The 17,103-nt window shown below is 51.8% G+C and overlaps 1 protein-coding gene across 1 annotated transcript; it reads left to right on the forward strand.

The window, feature by feature from the left end:
• Positions 1-12,889: 12,889 nt before the first annotated feature.
• On the forward strand, positions 12,890-13,474 carry LOC125106623 (protein CFAP276-like). Its single transcript, XM_047740944.1, has one exon. It carries the CDS (start codon positions 12,890-12,892, stop codon positions 13,403-13,405), a length of 516 nt encoding a protein of 171 aa, XP_047596900.1. The 3' UTR covers positions 13,406-13,474.
• Positions 13,475-17,103: the final 3,629 nt, after the last annotated feature.

Below are 17,103 nucleotides of genomic sequence, written 5' to 3' on the forward strand. Positions count from 1 at the left end.
ACTTTGTCATCTTTATGACTTTGGACCAATTTAATGAACCTCTCCAAGCCTCGGGATCCTCGTCTGTAAAATGGGGCTCCCTGCCGCATGGGGTGGGGGTGGGAGTTAAGTGAGATAACACTTGAAAGTGCCTTGCGTCGTGCCTGGCAGGTGGGGGCTCCTGCTTCTTGCTTTTTTGCCTCTTGATTGTGGTGTCACTGTACCACACTACAGGGGGAGCTCCCCCACTCCGAAGACCTTGCTGGGTGAGGGGCGGATCCTTGTCCTGCTACAGGAGGACCGATAACTTTATGAAAAACCCAGCCTGTGATTTTTTTCCGTCCGAGCATTAAAAACTCTCAAATCGGGGCACCTAGGTGGCTCAGCCAGCCTTTGGTGCGGTCGTGATCTCTCAGGTCATGATCGCTCAGGTGCCCCACTCAGCAGGGAGTCTGGCTCTCCCTTCTCGTATCCCTCTGCCCCTACCCCCACTAGCACACTCTTTCTCAAATAAATAAATAAAATCTTTAAAAGGAAAAAAGGCTCCTAAACCCTTCGTGTGGGTCCTTTTTTTCCCTCTCCTGCATGTCCGAGATGGAAGGGTTAGTTTAGATTTTCCCTTAACCTCTTCACTGTTTGCAAGGTGTTCTTGTGGGTCTCTAGGGAGATGATGAAAAAAAGAACTCTCGTGGTGTTATCAGAGCTTAAGGGTTTCAGGGGTTTGTCGGCTATTCAGGGCCCTGTGGGGAGCAGGCGATGGGTGGATGGGAGCACGCTATTTCTGTCTAACTCATTTCTTATGTCTGTAGGATGACTGGTTGTTGTGCCCTTTAATAGGGCTGGAAAGGTGACTCAAGTTGGGAATAGAGTAGGTCTTGCGACCTTAATGAGGAACACATTGTTGGATTCTAGCTCCTGGGACAGGCCAGCTTCCAAAATGAAAAAGATTTTTAGTGTAAGTGAGCCTGGCTGGCTCAGAGGAGCATGAGACTCATATCAGGATTGCGAGTTGGAGCCCTATGTTGGGTGTAGAGATTAATTAAAAAAAAAATACATACACATATATATATATATATGATAAACTTAAAAAAAATTTTTTTCTTAGTGGAAGTGTCCCTTTATCATTTATATGATGAAGAATTTGACTGGCTTTTGTCAGTTGATTCCTGGGAGGCAAGTCTCTAAATCCTTGGAATTTCCCAAGTGATAGGAGGGTCTTTGTTATTCACGGAGGGCCCCTCAGACCACATACCCAAGTTTATGCTGAAGTTGACTCTGGCTGAGGCCTATGCCAGAAAGGCCAACCATTAGATTGGCGTTAGATTGGTGGGTTGGGGCTATGAGCCAGGTGATACCAGCTTGAACTTGGGGCTGGAGGTCGAATTCAACCATGGGGGTCAGTGATTTCAATCGATAATAGCTATGTAATGAAACCCTGGACACACACTTTGGCGAGCCTCCTGGGTGGTGAATACAATGGGTGTGGGGTGCTCTGTCCCATTTCAGTGGGACAGTTGGGACTAGCAGCTAGGTTTGGAACCCTTTCAGATCCCTGCCTCTTTGTATCTCTTGAGCTGCTTCTGATTGGTATCCTCTGTAACAAAACCATGGTTCTAAGAAAGTGCTTTCCTGAGTTCTGTCATTCGAGTGAATTACCGAACCTGAGGGGATCATGGGAACTCCTGAATTGTAGCCTGGGGACCTCTGAACTTGCAGCTGGCACATGAAGTGAGGGAGGTCTTATTAGGGACAGTCCCCTTAGACCTGTGGAGAGTGTGCTGACTCAGGGGAGTTACCATCGGAATGGCATTGAGACTTCGCACCCCCCCCCCAACACACACCTTAGACTCCTTTCCTCTCTGCTGTCAGAGCCGTGGTGCTGAGCTGTTCCTGCCCCGTGGTGCACGCCCTGGCTGAGACACTGGGCTAGGTGCACAGAGAGGGAAGCCATTGTGCCCCTCTGCATTTAGCCGAGGTGGAGAAGGCTCTCTGGAGGAGGTGGCATTTCCGGTGGCCTTAGAGACTGGGAGTTCAGGAGAACATCGTTATGTTCAAGGGGTGGTGCGTAGATGAGCTGACTTTGCCCGGTTGGGAGAAAAAATTAGAGAGAGGTAAGTCGAAGCGATCTTCTGAAGGATCTTGAATGCTAGACCAATCTTGAGCACTGGAAGTCCATCGGGGAAAGTGAGATGCACAGATCACACACACTTAGAACACCCAACAGACAGGGATGAAGGAACAGGCCTCGTAGGACGCAGGGTAGGTGCAGTGGGGTCAACAAGGGAACAGGGAGGTGGTTATAGGGAAGGTGTCCTGGTGGGACAGCACCATCTAGGTGAGAGCCTGGAATTGGGGGCAAGACTCATGAGCTGGGGTAGGGCCGGGCAGTGCACAGGGGCACTAGAACGGTCATGACCAGGGTGGTGGCTTGAAGACTTAGGTGCCGACATAGTCAGTGCTGGATCTGGCTTCTAGTAGAGCTGTCGTACTTGCTTTTTGGGGTACATCTTGTCCACAAAGGCTGAGTAGGGTCCTGGGCCTGCCTTTTCCTAAGGGCACTATAGTAGTCTGCCAGGGCTGCCCTAACAAAAATACCACAGACTGGTTAGCTTAAACATGCTTATTTTCTCAGCGTTCTCACTCTTGAGGCTGGGAGTCTAAGATGCAGCTCCCAGAAGGCTTGGTTTCTCCTGAAGCCTCTCTCCTCAGCTTGCAGATGGCGGCTGCCCTCTCACCATGTCTTCCCATGACCTTTTCTTTGCGTGTGTCTCCCTGCTGCCTCTTTTCTTACAAGGACACCAGTCATTGGATTAGGGCTCTACCCTTATGACCTCATTTAACCTCAGTTACCTCTTTATTTCATTATTTATTTATTTGAGAGTATGTTTGAGAGAGCGCACAAGCAGAGGGAGCTGCAGAGGGAGAGGGAAAAGCAGACTCACGGCCTAGCAGGGAGCCCGACTAAAGCTCCCATCTCAGGACCCTCAGATCATGACCTGAGCCGAAGGAAGACGCTTACCAGACTGGGCCACCCAGGCGCCCCTCAGTTACCTCTTTAAAGACCCTTTCTCCAAATAAATTCGCGGGGGTTAGGGTTCTAACATGAATTTGGGGAGACACAATTTGGCTCATAATAGGCATCTCAGGTCATGCCAGTGATTTTCGTGTCCCCAACCTATGTCAGCCTGTAACAAAAGAGGGTACTCAGGAGTACCTTTCTTCCAGTCTAGGTGGGTAGGGGGGTGGAGTGGCTCAGCTACCTGAAAGGGCCACCTGACTGGCTGCCCGTGCCCCCCAATTCATTCTAGAACAGTTTTTTTTTTTTTTTCAGTGCAGATGAGATGTCTTTAAGGAGGGGAAACTAATTGTTTTCTACTGAGCAAAGGAACGGAGACTTGAACTGCAACAAAGCAATATTGTGAGAAATATTTTAAAGCCAAATTGAAGTGCTTTGGGATTATCTAGAGTTTTGCAGTCTGACGAGTAGCCACTAGCCGTGTCTGGCGGTTTAAGTTAATGGGGCACCTGGGGGGCTCATTCAGTTAAGCTTCTGACTTTGGCTCAGGTCATGATTTCAGGGTCCCCAGGGATCCAGCCCCACATGGGTTCCCTACTCAGCAGGGTTCCGTACTCAGCTCCTCCCTCCCTTCCACTCCTCTCTCACACAAATAAAATCTTTTTAAAAAAAAGCTTTAAGTTAATGAAGTAAAATTAAAAAATTCAATTCCTCAGTCACTAGCCATATCTCAAGTTCTCAAGAGCCACACATACACCACAGATATGGAACATTCCATCATTGCAGAAAGTTCTCTGGGGCAGCATTGATCAAGAGATCAGTGGCTTACAACCCTGCCTGAGAAATGCAATTCACCTGTAGAGGTTTTTAAAAAAAGGCACGTGTCTGAGTTCCCCTTTAAGAGATTTTGATTTGGGAGGTCTGCAATGCAGCCTCTTATCTCTTTTTCCCAGGCAGATGCGCAGCCAAGGTTAAGGCAGGATTGCAGTGGGTGCCTCGAGGGAAGGAGAGGGTCGCTTCTACTCCCTTCCCAAGTAGGTAACCCAACACCTGGCACAAAGGAAGGTTTCAGGATGACTCTGCAAGTAATGCATGAATCTGGCTTTGGAGATCTACCCCAGGGTGCCTGTCCCAGTACCACAAGTTGTTTTTGCCCAGTGATGGTGATTGAAATTCTGGTTCAGAGGACTGACAGAGGCTTAGACTGACGGAGGCGCGCGCGCGCGCGCACACACACACACACACACACACACCGCCACATGGACACGTATGCGGTGGTAGAGGCCAAGCTATGCTTGGGTCGGGGTGCTTCTGAGATGGAAGGCTGGACTGTTTTGAGAAAGAAAAAGCCTCTTCCTACTTTTTTTTCTTGCTGAAACAGGATGATGTAAAAGAAGATGGAGTCTTGGGTTTGACCACCGTGTGGTCTTTCACTTTCCTTTCCCAATTCAACAAGCATTTATTAATGTGGGCTCTGTGCCAGTTTCCATGCCAGGCTCTGTAGGGAGTGACAGAGGTGAATGCGATGACCTCTGTCATTGTCCTCATGTTGCTCACTAACCGGTGCTGGGAGATGCAGACATATAATTATAATCAAAAGGAAAATGTGTTGTGAGCAACTTCTAAACACAATGCTCTGGGCACAGGGACTAAGGAAATGATTAGCCCTCTGAGTGTGGACAGGAGGTGCGAGTGCCTGTGAGGGAGGGCTGTGACTGCAGGTTTCCCACATCCCTTGCTGTCTTGCTGCCTCTGCCCAGGGGACCCCTGTGGTAGATCTCCAGGAATTTCTCAGCCCCACCTGCAAGAGGATAGGAAACAGGATGAGGGGGGAAGCTGGAGGCAAGGAATTGGCACCACTCAGGGCTGGGCGTCGCTCTGTGGGAGACTAATTTGATCTCTTGTTCCATGAAACTTTGGGATGGAAAACTGCAAGAGGTTGTGTCAGGGGATGTCCAGGTGCTGGAGCAAAAAAGACCAGAACCCCAGCCTGAGCATAGCTGGGCAGAGAACATGAGTGGAATGAAGGGAATGGCGGTTGCGGCCCAGCCAGACTGTCTCGACTCTTCAAATATTCTTTTTTTTTTTTTTAATATTTTATTTATTTATTTGACAGAGAGAGAAGGAAGGAGCGGCAGGGAGAAGAAGAAGCAGACTCCCTGCTGAGCTAGGAGCCTGATGAGGGACTGAATCTCAGGACCTTTGGATCATGACCTGAACCAAAGGCAGATGCTTAAGTGACTGAGCCACATAGGTGTCCCTTGACTTTTCAGATATTCTTGTTTAAGAGGATGTAGGCCCCCTGTTTTGGTTTCTATTTTTTCCTAATGCCCTAAAGAAGGAAACAATTTCAAGTGAAGTCTGAGACACTGAGGTTAGACACATGGATAAACTTCCCAGCTATGACCATCAGGTGATGCAGAAATAAATTGCTTAAGGGGAAGCTGAATTGCTTTCTTCTTCAGAAGCCTTAATGCCAGCCTGGCCTCAGCCCAAGCTTACCAGTCAAGGTTGAATTGTAGTGTATTTGGGGGAAGTTTCTCTCCCTTTTTTCTCTCCCTCCTTCTTTTGACCCTTATTCTGTCCGAAGCAGAACAAAACAACGGCAATAGAATGTTCCTGCATATCTTCTTGGCCCTTCTTCTGCCCCTAGATCCTGCTCAAGGATCTCCGCCCCATCTCAGTCTCTACGCCTGGCTTGCAGAGGGGGTGGCTGAGAGCCCAGAACGGTCCTTCACAGTGGCCTGTGCCAAGCCGGGTTGCCATTTCCATTTTCATTAATTGAAGCAGCTTGACCCTGATCATTTTAGGCCAGCAATTTCCTGTCTGCTGGTTGGGAGTGTGTAGAGGACATGCTCAGCCGGTCATTCTGTCCTTCCGTCTACCTTGATGGTGCTAACTCCTAGTCCAGGCTGCAAAAATGGGTCTCCTATTGTTAGGAGAGACATCCAGCCTCATACACATGCCCAGCTTCACCTCTTGGTATCTCCAACTTCCTGTTTTTAGGAAGGCCTTCCCAGTATCTACCCTCAAGTCTACCTGTTGTAACTTGGGCTCAGGTTTGTTTGTTTCTTGGATCAATTTTAAGAAATTTGATGACTGATGCAGTTACCTCTCAGGACCCCATCTCCTGATGCTTTCTACTGTGGCCTGAGAGAAGGAGATGTCTCTGGAGGAAGGGTTTGCCTTCCATCCCTGGAAAGACACAGAGTCAAGCGATTAGGGGTGTACTAAGAGAGTGAATGTGTGTTTGAGGAGGGCCTTACCCCTCTTTGAGGAGAGTTGTGTGTCACCCTGGGAGGTTACTCAGCACTTGTCTTGTTCCTGTGTTACTTACAGTTCCAAGGGGTAGGGTGATGTGTTCCCTCTGGAGTGTGGGTTTCCAGTGTATTCTGTACATTTGTGTACTTTTGTGATCCATGGGGTCTTTTTTGTCTTGGCATTTTTTAACCTTCCAGAGGGACACTTGTGTCATTTGGTGTGACCCGTTTTTGCTGCTGTCATGTCTTTGTGTGTCTGTGCTTCCGTGCCTCTTCAAGGGACTTGTGTCTTTCTGAGTGTCCTCTGGCTTCGTTTGTGGCGGGGCGGGGGACGGGAGAGGGAGCCCAGACGCGAAGGGGAGCCGTCGGGGCGGGGGTGGGGGGGCGGGGGCGGTGTGGGGAGGGGGTGCGCTGCAATCTGTGACTCGGAAAACAGATTTGCGGAGGAGGCGAGCAGCCGGGGCGTGCGGAGCGTGCGGGGCGGGGGCGGGGGGCCGCTCTGGCCCCCAGCTCCTCCGCAATCCAATTAAATAACATTTAAATGCATAACCAGCCCGCGCGGCGATGAGGCTGGAGATTGGAGCGGGCGCGGCGGCAGGCCGTGCGGGCGGCGTTTTGTGGAGCTCAGCGATTCTGGCGGCAATTTCCCCGCTCCGCGCGGCTTTTACGAGCCGGCTCCCGGCGCCCGCCCCGCCCCGCTGCGCCCGCCCGCGCCCGCGCCGCCGCCTCCGCTCCCCCCCGCCCCCCGCGCCCGCGCCGCCGCCTCCGCTCCCGTCCCCTCCCCCCACCCCGCCCCCCGAGCCGGCTCCGCGGCCTTCTGCTCTGTCCGCGCGCGCCGCTCCCCTGCGCCGCTTGCCTCGGCTCGCCGCGCCTCTCTTTGTCTGGCTGCTCGGGGCCGCCCGCCCGTCCGCCCTCCGTCCCTCCCTCGCTGGCCGCCCCTGGCTCCCGGCTCTCGCCCCGTCGGGCTGTCTCGGACTCCCCCTCGGCCTCGCCCGCAGTCTGTCTCTCACTCTGGGTGTCTGACTCCCCGCTGCACCTCGTGTCTCTGGCTCCTGCCTTCTGTCACCTTTTGCTTCTCTCCCATATTTCTACCTCGGACTGTGACCCCTTCTTCCTGGCCGGTGCCCTCTCACAGCTTCAGTTTCCTTGCCCCTGTGGCCTCTGCACCCTCCCACTCGCACAGCCATCCTCTCCAGCTCACTTGCCCTCCCCTCGACTCAAGGGGCCTGTGGCTGGGCCCTGTGGCCTCCCCAGTCCAGTCTCCACCCCTCAGCCTACTTCCACATGGGTGCTTAATGGGGGGTTGGTGACTGGGAGCAGCAAGAAGGGGCAGATGAGGAGAAGGAAGCGTAGGATAAGAAGTGGGAGGTGGGGTGGGCTTGATGGGCCCAGGACCTACTGGATGGTGGTGGAAATAGGGAGTCACGAGTGAATGACCAGAAGAGATCCCTTCTTCCCTACATCCATTACGGGTGGGGCAGAGAGGACTGCCACATTTGGCGTCCGGAGGTCCACAGAGTACCAGAAAAAGGTGATGTTATCAAAGTTTTCTGCCCTTCTGAGGGTCAGCCGGAGAGTGGGGTCCTTCCTGAGGAACCAGAGAGGGGCTGTTGCCCTCTAAGGAGGAAGACAGAGCAAGCACGACCCTCCATTTTGTTTATTGGGCGGCACCAGACTGGGTTGTCTCCTCTTCCTCTCTGCTCTCTTTTCTCGTCCCTGCTCTGGTCTCTCAGTATATGGAGCCTGCCATTTTCTAGATGCTATGTGCCCATGCAGATTTCTGGGAGAAGAGGATTCCTGACAAAGGGAGCAGCAATGGCAAAGGCCCTGACGAGAGCACATGTGGTATGCTGGAGGAACAGCAGTGAGGCTGATGCCGCAGAGGAGAAGGAGTAAGAGAAGAGACTAGGTGATGGGTCTGAGAGCTAAGGGGAGCCAGACCATGTAGGGACAAGGGAGTCACAATCTGGTTATACTTTGCAGAGAGAGCCAAGGAATTTGCTGATGGGCCAGATGGGGTGTGTGAGAGAGAGAATGGAGTCAGGGTGAGACCGGGGATCTGGCCTGAGTGACTAAAAGCACGGAGTCACCACCATGAACTGACATGGAGACAACCTCAGGAGGTGCTGGCTTTGGGAGGGGGTCCATGTGGGCTGTGATAGGTTTGAGCTGCCTGTTAAGCATCCCGAGCTGAGGTCTCTGGTGGGCAGATGGATACCCAGGGCTGGAGTTCAATAGGGAAGTGAGTCAGGCTGGAGACGCAAACTTGGGAGTCATCAGTGACAATGAAGGAGATGCCCTGAGGAGTGAACACAGTTAGGAAATAGAGGACATTCAATGACTAAGTCCAAGCATTTCAATATTTAGAAGTTGTGGAGTTGCAAAATAAAAGCAAAACAAAAATTCACCCCAAATGCTGAGATATCACAGTAAGAAAGATTTGGGGATGGGGTGGGGTGGGCAGCCTGTCATTGGCCTGTATCTAGGTAGTCCCAACTCACTCGCTGGGTGTCGATTTTATTCCCCTCCAAACTCCACACACCAGCCAGACCGGCCACCTCAGCCCACCCCTGCTCAGGGACTGATGAGAGCTGCCGAAGCTCAGCATTCTGATCTCAGAGCTAGGGAAAAAGAATTGGGTTGAGAAAGGACTTGATCTTGGTTTGCCTTTACTGGTTTGCCAGTAGGGAAACTGAGGCCCTGAGGACAGTGTCTCATCTAAGGTCCCTGTGTCAGTAGGTGGCCAGGGCTCCTGAGACATAGCTGAGCACTCTCTATACCTCCCTATGCTGCCTTTTGGACCACATCTCAGCAACGTGTTTACTCAACTAATGTTTACTGAGGGCCCAATTCTGCTATGCAGAACAGCAATGGAGGACTTTTAGGGCCCCAGGAGAAACAGATGATGGAAGTTTTTCCCTCAGGAGCTTGAACTAAGGTCCCCTAATTTTCCCATTCTTTGCCCATCTCTTCACTTTCATTCCTTTTGACTCTCCAGCATGGACTCTCTTCTTCCCCCACTCTATGCCCTAGGTCTTTCCTTCCCTCCAACCCTGCTCCAACACTTTCTTCTAGAAGTATCCCCAGATCACCATGGATTACCCTACCACTCCGTAGCTCAGGCCCCACACCTAAGGGTCAGGCATCTTTAGCTCTCTTTCCCTCATCTCTCATACTTAGTCTGTATGCAAGTTCTTTCAGCCTTATCACCAAGTATATCCCACATCTGACCACATCTCCCAATCTCCACTTGAACAGTCCTAGCGGGACACTCTTTGTCCCATGTGCACTGCTGACTGAAACAGGTCCCTGACAGGCCTCCTGCACATTCTCCACACAGCCATCTCTCCCTTGAAGCCCCCACCCCATCTCCTAAGTCTGTGTGCTTCTTATTAGTCTTGTGCCCTTCAAACCAGTCCACCTGCTCAGTGTGTGACCTCACCTCGCCCCTCTCGGCTCCTGGGGTAAAGGGTGCTAGAGGGGCTGGGGCTGTCTTCCCCCTTCATGAGAGCCCTGAGGACCCCTTTGTGGGAGACCATTCGCCTGCAGTGGGGATGGGGGTGTCGTACTCTCCTAGAGGGGCACTCAATGGAGAGGTTGAGAAGTAAGATGGCGGGTGTCTCTGAGTGGCTGGGAGCATTCAAGGGATTTGTCTGAGACCCACTTTTCCTCATTTCCATCTTCTCTCTTTCTTTCTACTCAGCATTCTCCCTCATTCTCATAGCACCTTCCCTTCTGTCTCACCAACTGACTCTTTCTTTGCATTGGAGGATGAGAAGCCTCCCCCAGGAACGTCGGGCTCTTGAGAGATTCTCCTGTTGAAGGCACCCTTGTTCCTGACCCAGGCCTCCCTCCCACTCCATCTGGGCTGGAGCAACCAGATGGGGAAACACTGATCTCATCCTCTCCAGCCTGGGCACCTGGGTCTGAATCACTCCCCATTTTATCCCCAGTGCCTAGCACAGCACTTCGCACCCAGTGGGTGCTATTAAATATTTACTGAAAGGAAAAAGGAATGACTGAATAGATGTCTTAAGCATTCAGCTTCCCTGTTGGGTCCCTGGCCTGGCCTTTCTGGTGTTTCAAACTAGTGCTTTCAAACTTTAATGTGTGCACGAACCATCTGGGGATCTTGTTAAGCTGGAGAATTGGATTGATCAGATCTAGGCTGGGGTCTGGAAGTTTGATTTCTAGCACGTTTCCAGGGATGCTGATGCTGCTGATTCTCAGATCACATTTTGAGTAACAAGGCTCTAAGGGGAGGTGTCTCTCAGATGGAAGGAGCATCCCATCTAAAACTGAAAAAGAGAATGATGAAGATTGGGAAAGACAGAGATAGTGAAAGAGGAGCCAAAGGAAAAAGGAAGGCCACCGCCACTGGTTTAATGGCCCCCAAAGCTCTCAGAAGCCTGCATCCCAACAGCCTCCAGAAGCCCAGGGGCTCTGTAGCATCTCCCGCACAGCCTCTGTCTCCTGGGGGCCCCAGCCCTGACTTGGGGGAATGGGGCTCTGGAGACAGCTGCCACCCCATGTCCCTGCCTTTCTTTCTACTTCTGAGAACTCCATGATTCACGGAAAAGAAAGCTGGGCAGAGAACAGGCTTGGAGTTTTTGTTCAATTCCACAAACCATTACCCAGACTGCCTCTCAGCACCAGGCCCACCAGTGAACCAGAGCTGGGAGGCCCAGCTAGTGGAGAGGAAGACAACTTGCGTGAGCAAGAGAAGCTAATTTGAATTTGGTCTTGGAGGAAGATGGGGGAGAGCTTTGATGAGCATCTGGGGGCCCCAGGAACTGGTGGAGAGGGCAATCCAGGCCAAATGGGCTGGAAGCACGTAGGTTCAGGACAGGTTCCTTGAGCCATATGGGGACCAGCAGCAGGGAGAGGGTGAGTGACAGGGGAAGGGGAAGCTGTAGGGCCTCTTCTAGGTCTGCACCAAGGGGTTTAATTGACTTTAAATGCCCATCTGAAGAATCAGTACTTTAGTGTGACTGCAGATTTAATCTCTATGCATTAGGGAGCCATGAGATGTGTGTATTGAAAGATATGCTTCCTGGAAAGCTTTTCCTCCTGTTGGTTCCCCTGACCTACCTGGGAGGGACCCAACTCTATGTGTTGTCATGTTAGTCTGTCTGCACTCGCTGGAGGCTCAGTCAGGCTTTGAAGGTGAGAGGGTGGTGCCTGGGTTTGGGAAGAGCTAGGGGTGGTCCCTTCCTCCCTCATTGTGGGGACAAGCTAATTTTGCGATGTGGGAAGTTTTCTGAACTTCTCCCTTAACTCCAGTTCTTTTAAGCAGGAGCCCCTGGTGAGGACAAACTGTTTCAGGAAAGGGAGAAGGTGGGAAAGATAAGGTCAGTTTTCATGGCAGCTGAGGAGGTAACAGCGTGGCTGGTCCATGGTGGTGAACGCTTGGACAACCTCCGCCCCCTCACCCAGGAATGTGCTAAAAAGTCTTTTGTCTCATCAACCACTCACCATGCCCTCAGAGTGTTTCAAGGCTCGGAGTGGGTGTCCCTGGGCATGTCACCCGTGCCATATGCCAGGAGGCTTTCCTGCTTAGGAACCTCCAGCGCTGGCCAGGCCAGGTGTCAGCCTTCCTAAGAACCAACTTGTAAGTTTCACATGTGTTTCTTGCACAGGCAGAGATAGGTAGATAGATGGGCAGGCAGGGACTTTGTCCCAAACAGGCGACTCAGGAGTGGGGGGTTGGTGAGAGGGCTGGGAGGGGGGCAAGAAACCTGTCCCAGTGCTGTCATGGACACACCTCAGCCGTTTCTCAGCTCTGGGACAGTGTCCTATGGGCCCTGCCTCTCCCTGGGTCCCAGGACCTCTGACCTTTACATTGCTCCCTGCCCTTGAGCTCCTTCAGCTGAGTCTCCTAGAGCAGTTGTGCCCTGCACATCTCAGGCACAATCTCCACCTTGTAGGGTGACGAGAGAGGTCTGTGTCCTTGGTGTCGATCACAACGTTGCTGTGCAGCACCCAGTAGGTGCTCAATACATGATCGATGAACACATGAAGGAACTTCTGGTGTAGGCAAGGAGGTTTTAGGCCACAACCTGTTTCATTCATTTTCACTGTTAGGGCACTGACTGCTAAATTTAGGTTCCCCTGCGTAAGTCTCCATCCTTAGGTTTCCTTTCCCAGAACATTGTCTTACCTCCCCCTTGTTTCTCCTTACTCTTTCATGGGTGTTTTAATGTTCTGTTACATCTGTGTCTGAGATGGTAGATCATCTCAGATCTTTTGGGCAGGAATGTGGGGTGGGAGAAAACAGCATCTCTGAAGATGTTGTCCCATTTCACTTCAGCCACTGTGATTTCTTTTTGGTTGCTACGGTGGATCACCAAACAAAGGGGTTGCTGATCTGATGCAGTCGCAATAGGTCCTGCTGGTCACAGGGCAGGGTTGGGGGTGTTGATGGTGGTGGGATGCCTAGAGAGCATGCAGAAATCCAGTTTGAAGTTTGGTGAGGAAGCATGATTGGAAGAGGGGAATTGAGGGAGGACAATAGAAGAGGAGAGAATTAGAAAATGGGTGAAGCAAAGAGGAGAGATCAAAGGTGAGGCAAAAGTGGAGGGACATAGGGCGGGCTTTCCATCCCTCACACCAGCTTCTCACTCCGCATTTTACCATGCCTTTCACCCGAGACCCTTTCCAGCACCCTACGTTGGATAACGATGAGATCTACCTGGGAAAACTCTGGGCCTCCAAGAAACTGCCATATAAGAACCCAGCTCACCTTGCTCAGCAACAGGAACCCTGGAGTCGGCTCAGCTCAACTCCCACAATCACCTCCATGAGGCGGGATGTTTATTTTTTTGATCCTGAGATACCAAAGGATGACCTGGATTTCCGCTTAGCAGCCTTGTACAACCACCACACAGGGACATTCAAGAACAAAAGTGAGATACTCTTACACCAGGAGACTACCCAGGATACCCATGGAATCATCAAGACCCAATTCCCTGGAGAACTTTTACCCCCTCCTCCACCACCTTCCATCACTTCCTGGTCTAACATCAGATACTGGATCAACCCTAAGAAGGAGTCTATCCACAGCATCCAGGGATCCATAGTGTCCCCTCACACTGCAGCCACCAATGGAGGCTACTCCCGAAAGAATGATGGTGGCTTCTTCTCTACATAATGTTAACAGGCCCCTGGACTAATTAATCATAGTGGAACATCTGCTGCCCACCTCCATTAAATAAATTTGTGCTGGATGAAAAAAAAAAAAAAGTGGAGGGACATAGGATCTGGGCCTCAGCTTGTCATCTGTAAAATGGGGCTAATAGGGCTGTTGCCAGGAACCAAAGGGTTAACATGGGTGAAGTGCTTAACGGGTAGTAAGCCTTATATACTTGCTTGATAATGATAATAACAAATGGGGTAATATTGCCTACATCACAAGGGTTGTTGTGAGACTCAGGGCTTGTAAACACTTTGTAAATAGCAAAGTGCTAATGATTTAGCTACTATTATTAGTATTCCACTCCTGCAGTTCTTTGCACTGCTGATGAGGGGGAGCCTCAGAAGAAGGCATGGACCCCTGGGTTCTGTTCTGTTTTGGGGACAGTTTTCTTCCTCCCCTTCTCGCCTCCTGGTGAGCAGAGTCTAAGCCCCTCACCCTCCCTGCTGCCTCGTCTGCCCTGGGGGGAGAAGGTAGAGGCTGACAGGACGGTTGCAGGAGGGGGGCCAGGAGGAAGCCAAGCTGAAAATGAAAGGGGGAGTGCAGGGTTTGGAGGCGCCTGGAATCACGTTTGCATGATGAGCCGCAGCAGCTCTGGCTCGCTGCTTTTCCACATAGGGCTCTTCCTCCTTTGTCTCTCAGCCTGGACTCTGGTCTCCTCTCTTCTCCCTTCTCTCCTAGACACTTCTTCTCATTTCTCTTGCCCCTTAGTACTCCCTACAGCCTCCTCCCACACAGCTGACTCCTGCTCTGAGGTTCCATTCATTATCCTTCAGATCCGATCCTACACCCCCTATCTGCGGTCAGTTCCTCTCCCTGTAGCCTCTTCCCCACCAGCTCTTCCGTTACCTCATCTCTGAGCCATTCACTCTTTTTCTGCCTCCACGTCTCCCATCTTACCTGCCTGCTTCTCTCTTCCTCTTCCATATTTGTGCTCCCTTTCTCCTTCTTGATGCCCCTGCCCCCACCTCCAGCCTTCACCCCCCATTCCTCTCCCTGTCAGCTTCACTGCTTGGATTTAGGGTTCACTGCGTGGCTCTCATTCACTTGCTAAAATGATAGTAAAAACAAGACTAAAATATAATGAGCACCTCCTACGGACAAGGCACTTTATGTAGGAATTTCTGTGTTGTGTAATCCTCTCAATAGCCCTGTGAGGTATTATTATCATCCCCACTTTACAGATGAGGACAGCCAGGTGTAGAGAAGTTAAATAAGTTGCTGAAGGTCTCACAGGTGGTAAGTGTTGGAACTTGAAAGCAAACCTGACTAGGGAGCTTGTGCTCTTAGCCACAGGAATCAACACTGGCCCTGGGAGACTGTTCTTGTGTTCCTGCCCAGTGAGCTTCAGAGAGACCTCTTTCTTTAAAGATTTATTTATTTATTTAATTGACCTTTTTTTTTTTAAAAGATTTTATTTATTTATTTGACAGGGAGAGACACAGCAAGAGAGGGAACACAAGCAGGGGGAGAAGCAGGGAGCCCACTGAGCAGAGAGCCCGATGCGGGGCTTGATCCCAGGACCCTGGGATCATGACCAGAGCTGAAGGCAGACACTTAATGACTGAGCCACCCAGGCACCCCTATTTATTAATTTTAGAGAGAAGCAGAGGGGGTTGGGAAAGGCAGAGGGAGAGGAAGAGAATCTCAAGCAGACTTCCTGCTGAGCACAGAGCCCAAGGTGAGGCTCCATCCCAGGAGCCCAAAAACATGACCTGGGCCAAAATCAGGAGCCTGATGCTTAACAGACTAGGCCACCCAGGTGCACCCTGAGAGCTCTCTCTCTTTAAACAGCATCCTGGCATCCCCGGATTCTTCCAAATGTCATTTGGCCCCTTCTCCTTTCTCTGCACGAGGCCAGATCTAACCTACCTCAAGAGACATGGGGCACCTGGGTGGCTCAGTGGGTTAAGCCTCTGCCTTCAGCTCAGGTCATGGTCTCAGGGTTTGGGGATTGAACCCCTCATCAGACTCTCTGCTCAGTGGGGAGCCTGCTTCCCCCTTTCTCTCTGCCTACTGCTCTGCCTACTTGTGATCTCAATCTCTGTCAAATAAATAAATAAAATCTTAAAAAAAAATGAGTCTATTCCATGTTATGGCACCACTAACAGCCCCTGTCACCTCAGGTCCTCACCATGATGACTGCGAGGCCGCTCCTATTGGCATCCACATTTCACATGTGAGGAAACTGAGGCACAGGGAAGGAAGTACCTTGCCCACAGTCACACAGTTCATAAGTGGCAGAGCCAGTATCGGAGCCCAGGTGTTCAGCTCTAGAAAACCTGCCTGCCTAAGCTGTCACCCTGCTTCACCCAGCTCTTGGAAAAGCCAGCTTTGGTCTCCCACCCATTGCTGCCAGCCCCCAGCTGTTCTGGGAGGTTCTTGTGATCAGCCCTCCCCTGGGCTGCCGCTCGTGTCCATGGGCACTGCCTGCTGTGGTGTTACCTCTGCCAGCAGTACGGACAGCTCTCCAGATCTGATCAGGCCGCAGCCCTAATCGGTGCCTGAGGGGATTTATTGGCTGCTGCCCCTGGGGAGCAGGGACAAGTGTTTTCCTCTCCAGCCCTGCTGCGCCGCTTCCCAGCCTGACAGCTCCCTCGTTCCGGCCCATCGCGGCAGCTGATTTACCTCAGTGGCTGGGGGATTTAGCTGCTGTCCTGGCTCCTACTATAAATCCCCCGGCAAATAACCAAGCTCTGCATCACAGCGGCCGACAGGGGAGCGAGTGGGAGCAGATGGCCGCTTTGGCCATGGGGTATGGAGGGCAGGGATGGCCAGGGAAGGCTCCAAGGCTCTCTTGTCCACCGCTGGCCCCAAGGCCAGGCTGCACCTTGCTCTGGCCCGTAGGGCTCCCCCTTCACTGTTGGAAGCTGTAACTGCTCCGTCCTGCCATCTCCCTACCCTCAGCACCAGCAGATTCTGGTTGCTGTGGAACCTGATCCCTGCTGTCCCATCTGAAGTCTACTTGCCTGACATCGTGGGAGCAGGACAGATCTGCTTATGGTCCCTGGGGTTGACTAGGCTTCAAAGAGTAGAACATTGCTGGGTGTTCTGGGACCCCGTTTCTTGCACATTGGACGCACCCTCCCGAGAGAGCGGCTCAAACTGAAACAGGGAGTGGTAAGAACTTCCCAGTGAGAAGGAGGGAAAGACACCAGGTTGTAGGTGACCTGAGCGGGGGCTGAGTGAGGGAGACCTCCACAAATTAGGCTTGAGTCAAGTTGGGTCAACCCCAAAGGGGAGAGGTACTTCCTAAAAATGAAGGAGGGAGGGTTGTGGGAGCTGTGGTCAGGACCCCCAAACCTTCCACGCCATGGCCCAGACTCAGGAGCACAATATGGCTGCTCAGATGTCCATATTGGCCTGGGATAGGTGGGACTGGGTAGGGTCATCCCTCTATCACTGCCCCTTTTTTCCCTGGCTTCCTTCTGACCCCTCTTTCTCTGATTCCTCCAGTGTCTTTTCCCTGCTGTCCCTGCCTGTTCCCCTCTGCTCCTTCCCATATGCCTTATCTTTCCCATGGCACCATCTCTATACCCAGAAAGTACGTCTGTCACTTGACTGACCAGGGTTGGGCTGAAGCTTGGGGCTCCAGTTCCACTCCCTGGAACCCCTCTCAGCCTGGAGCCTGTCCCGGGTGTCCATGCCATTTTGAT

This window comes from Lutra lutra, chromosome 8, assembly GCF_902655055.1.
Source record: "Lutra lutra chromosome 8, mLutLut1.2, whole genome shotgun sequence".
Classification (NCBI taxonomy): domain Eukaryota; kingdom Metazoa; phylum Chordata; class Mammalia; order Carnivora; family Mustelidae; genus Lutra; species Lutra lutra.

Coding starts and splice junctions, on each gene's coding strand:
- LOC125106623 (XM_047740944.1), top strand. CDS start 12,890: ATGCCTTTCACCCGAGACCCTTTCCAGCACCCTACGTTGGATAACGAT.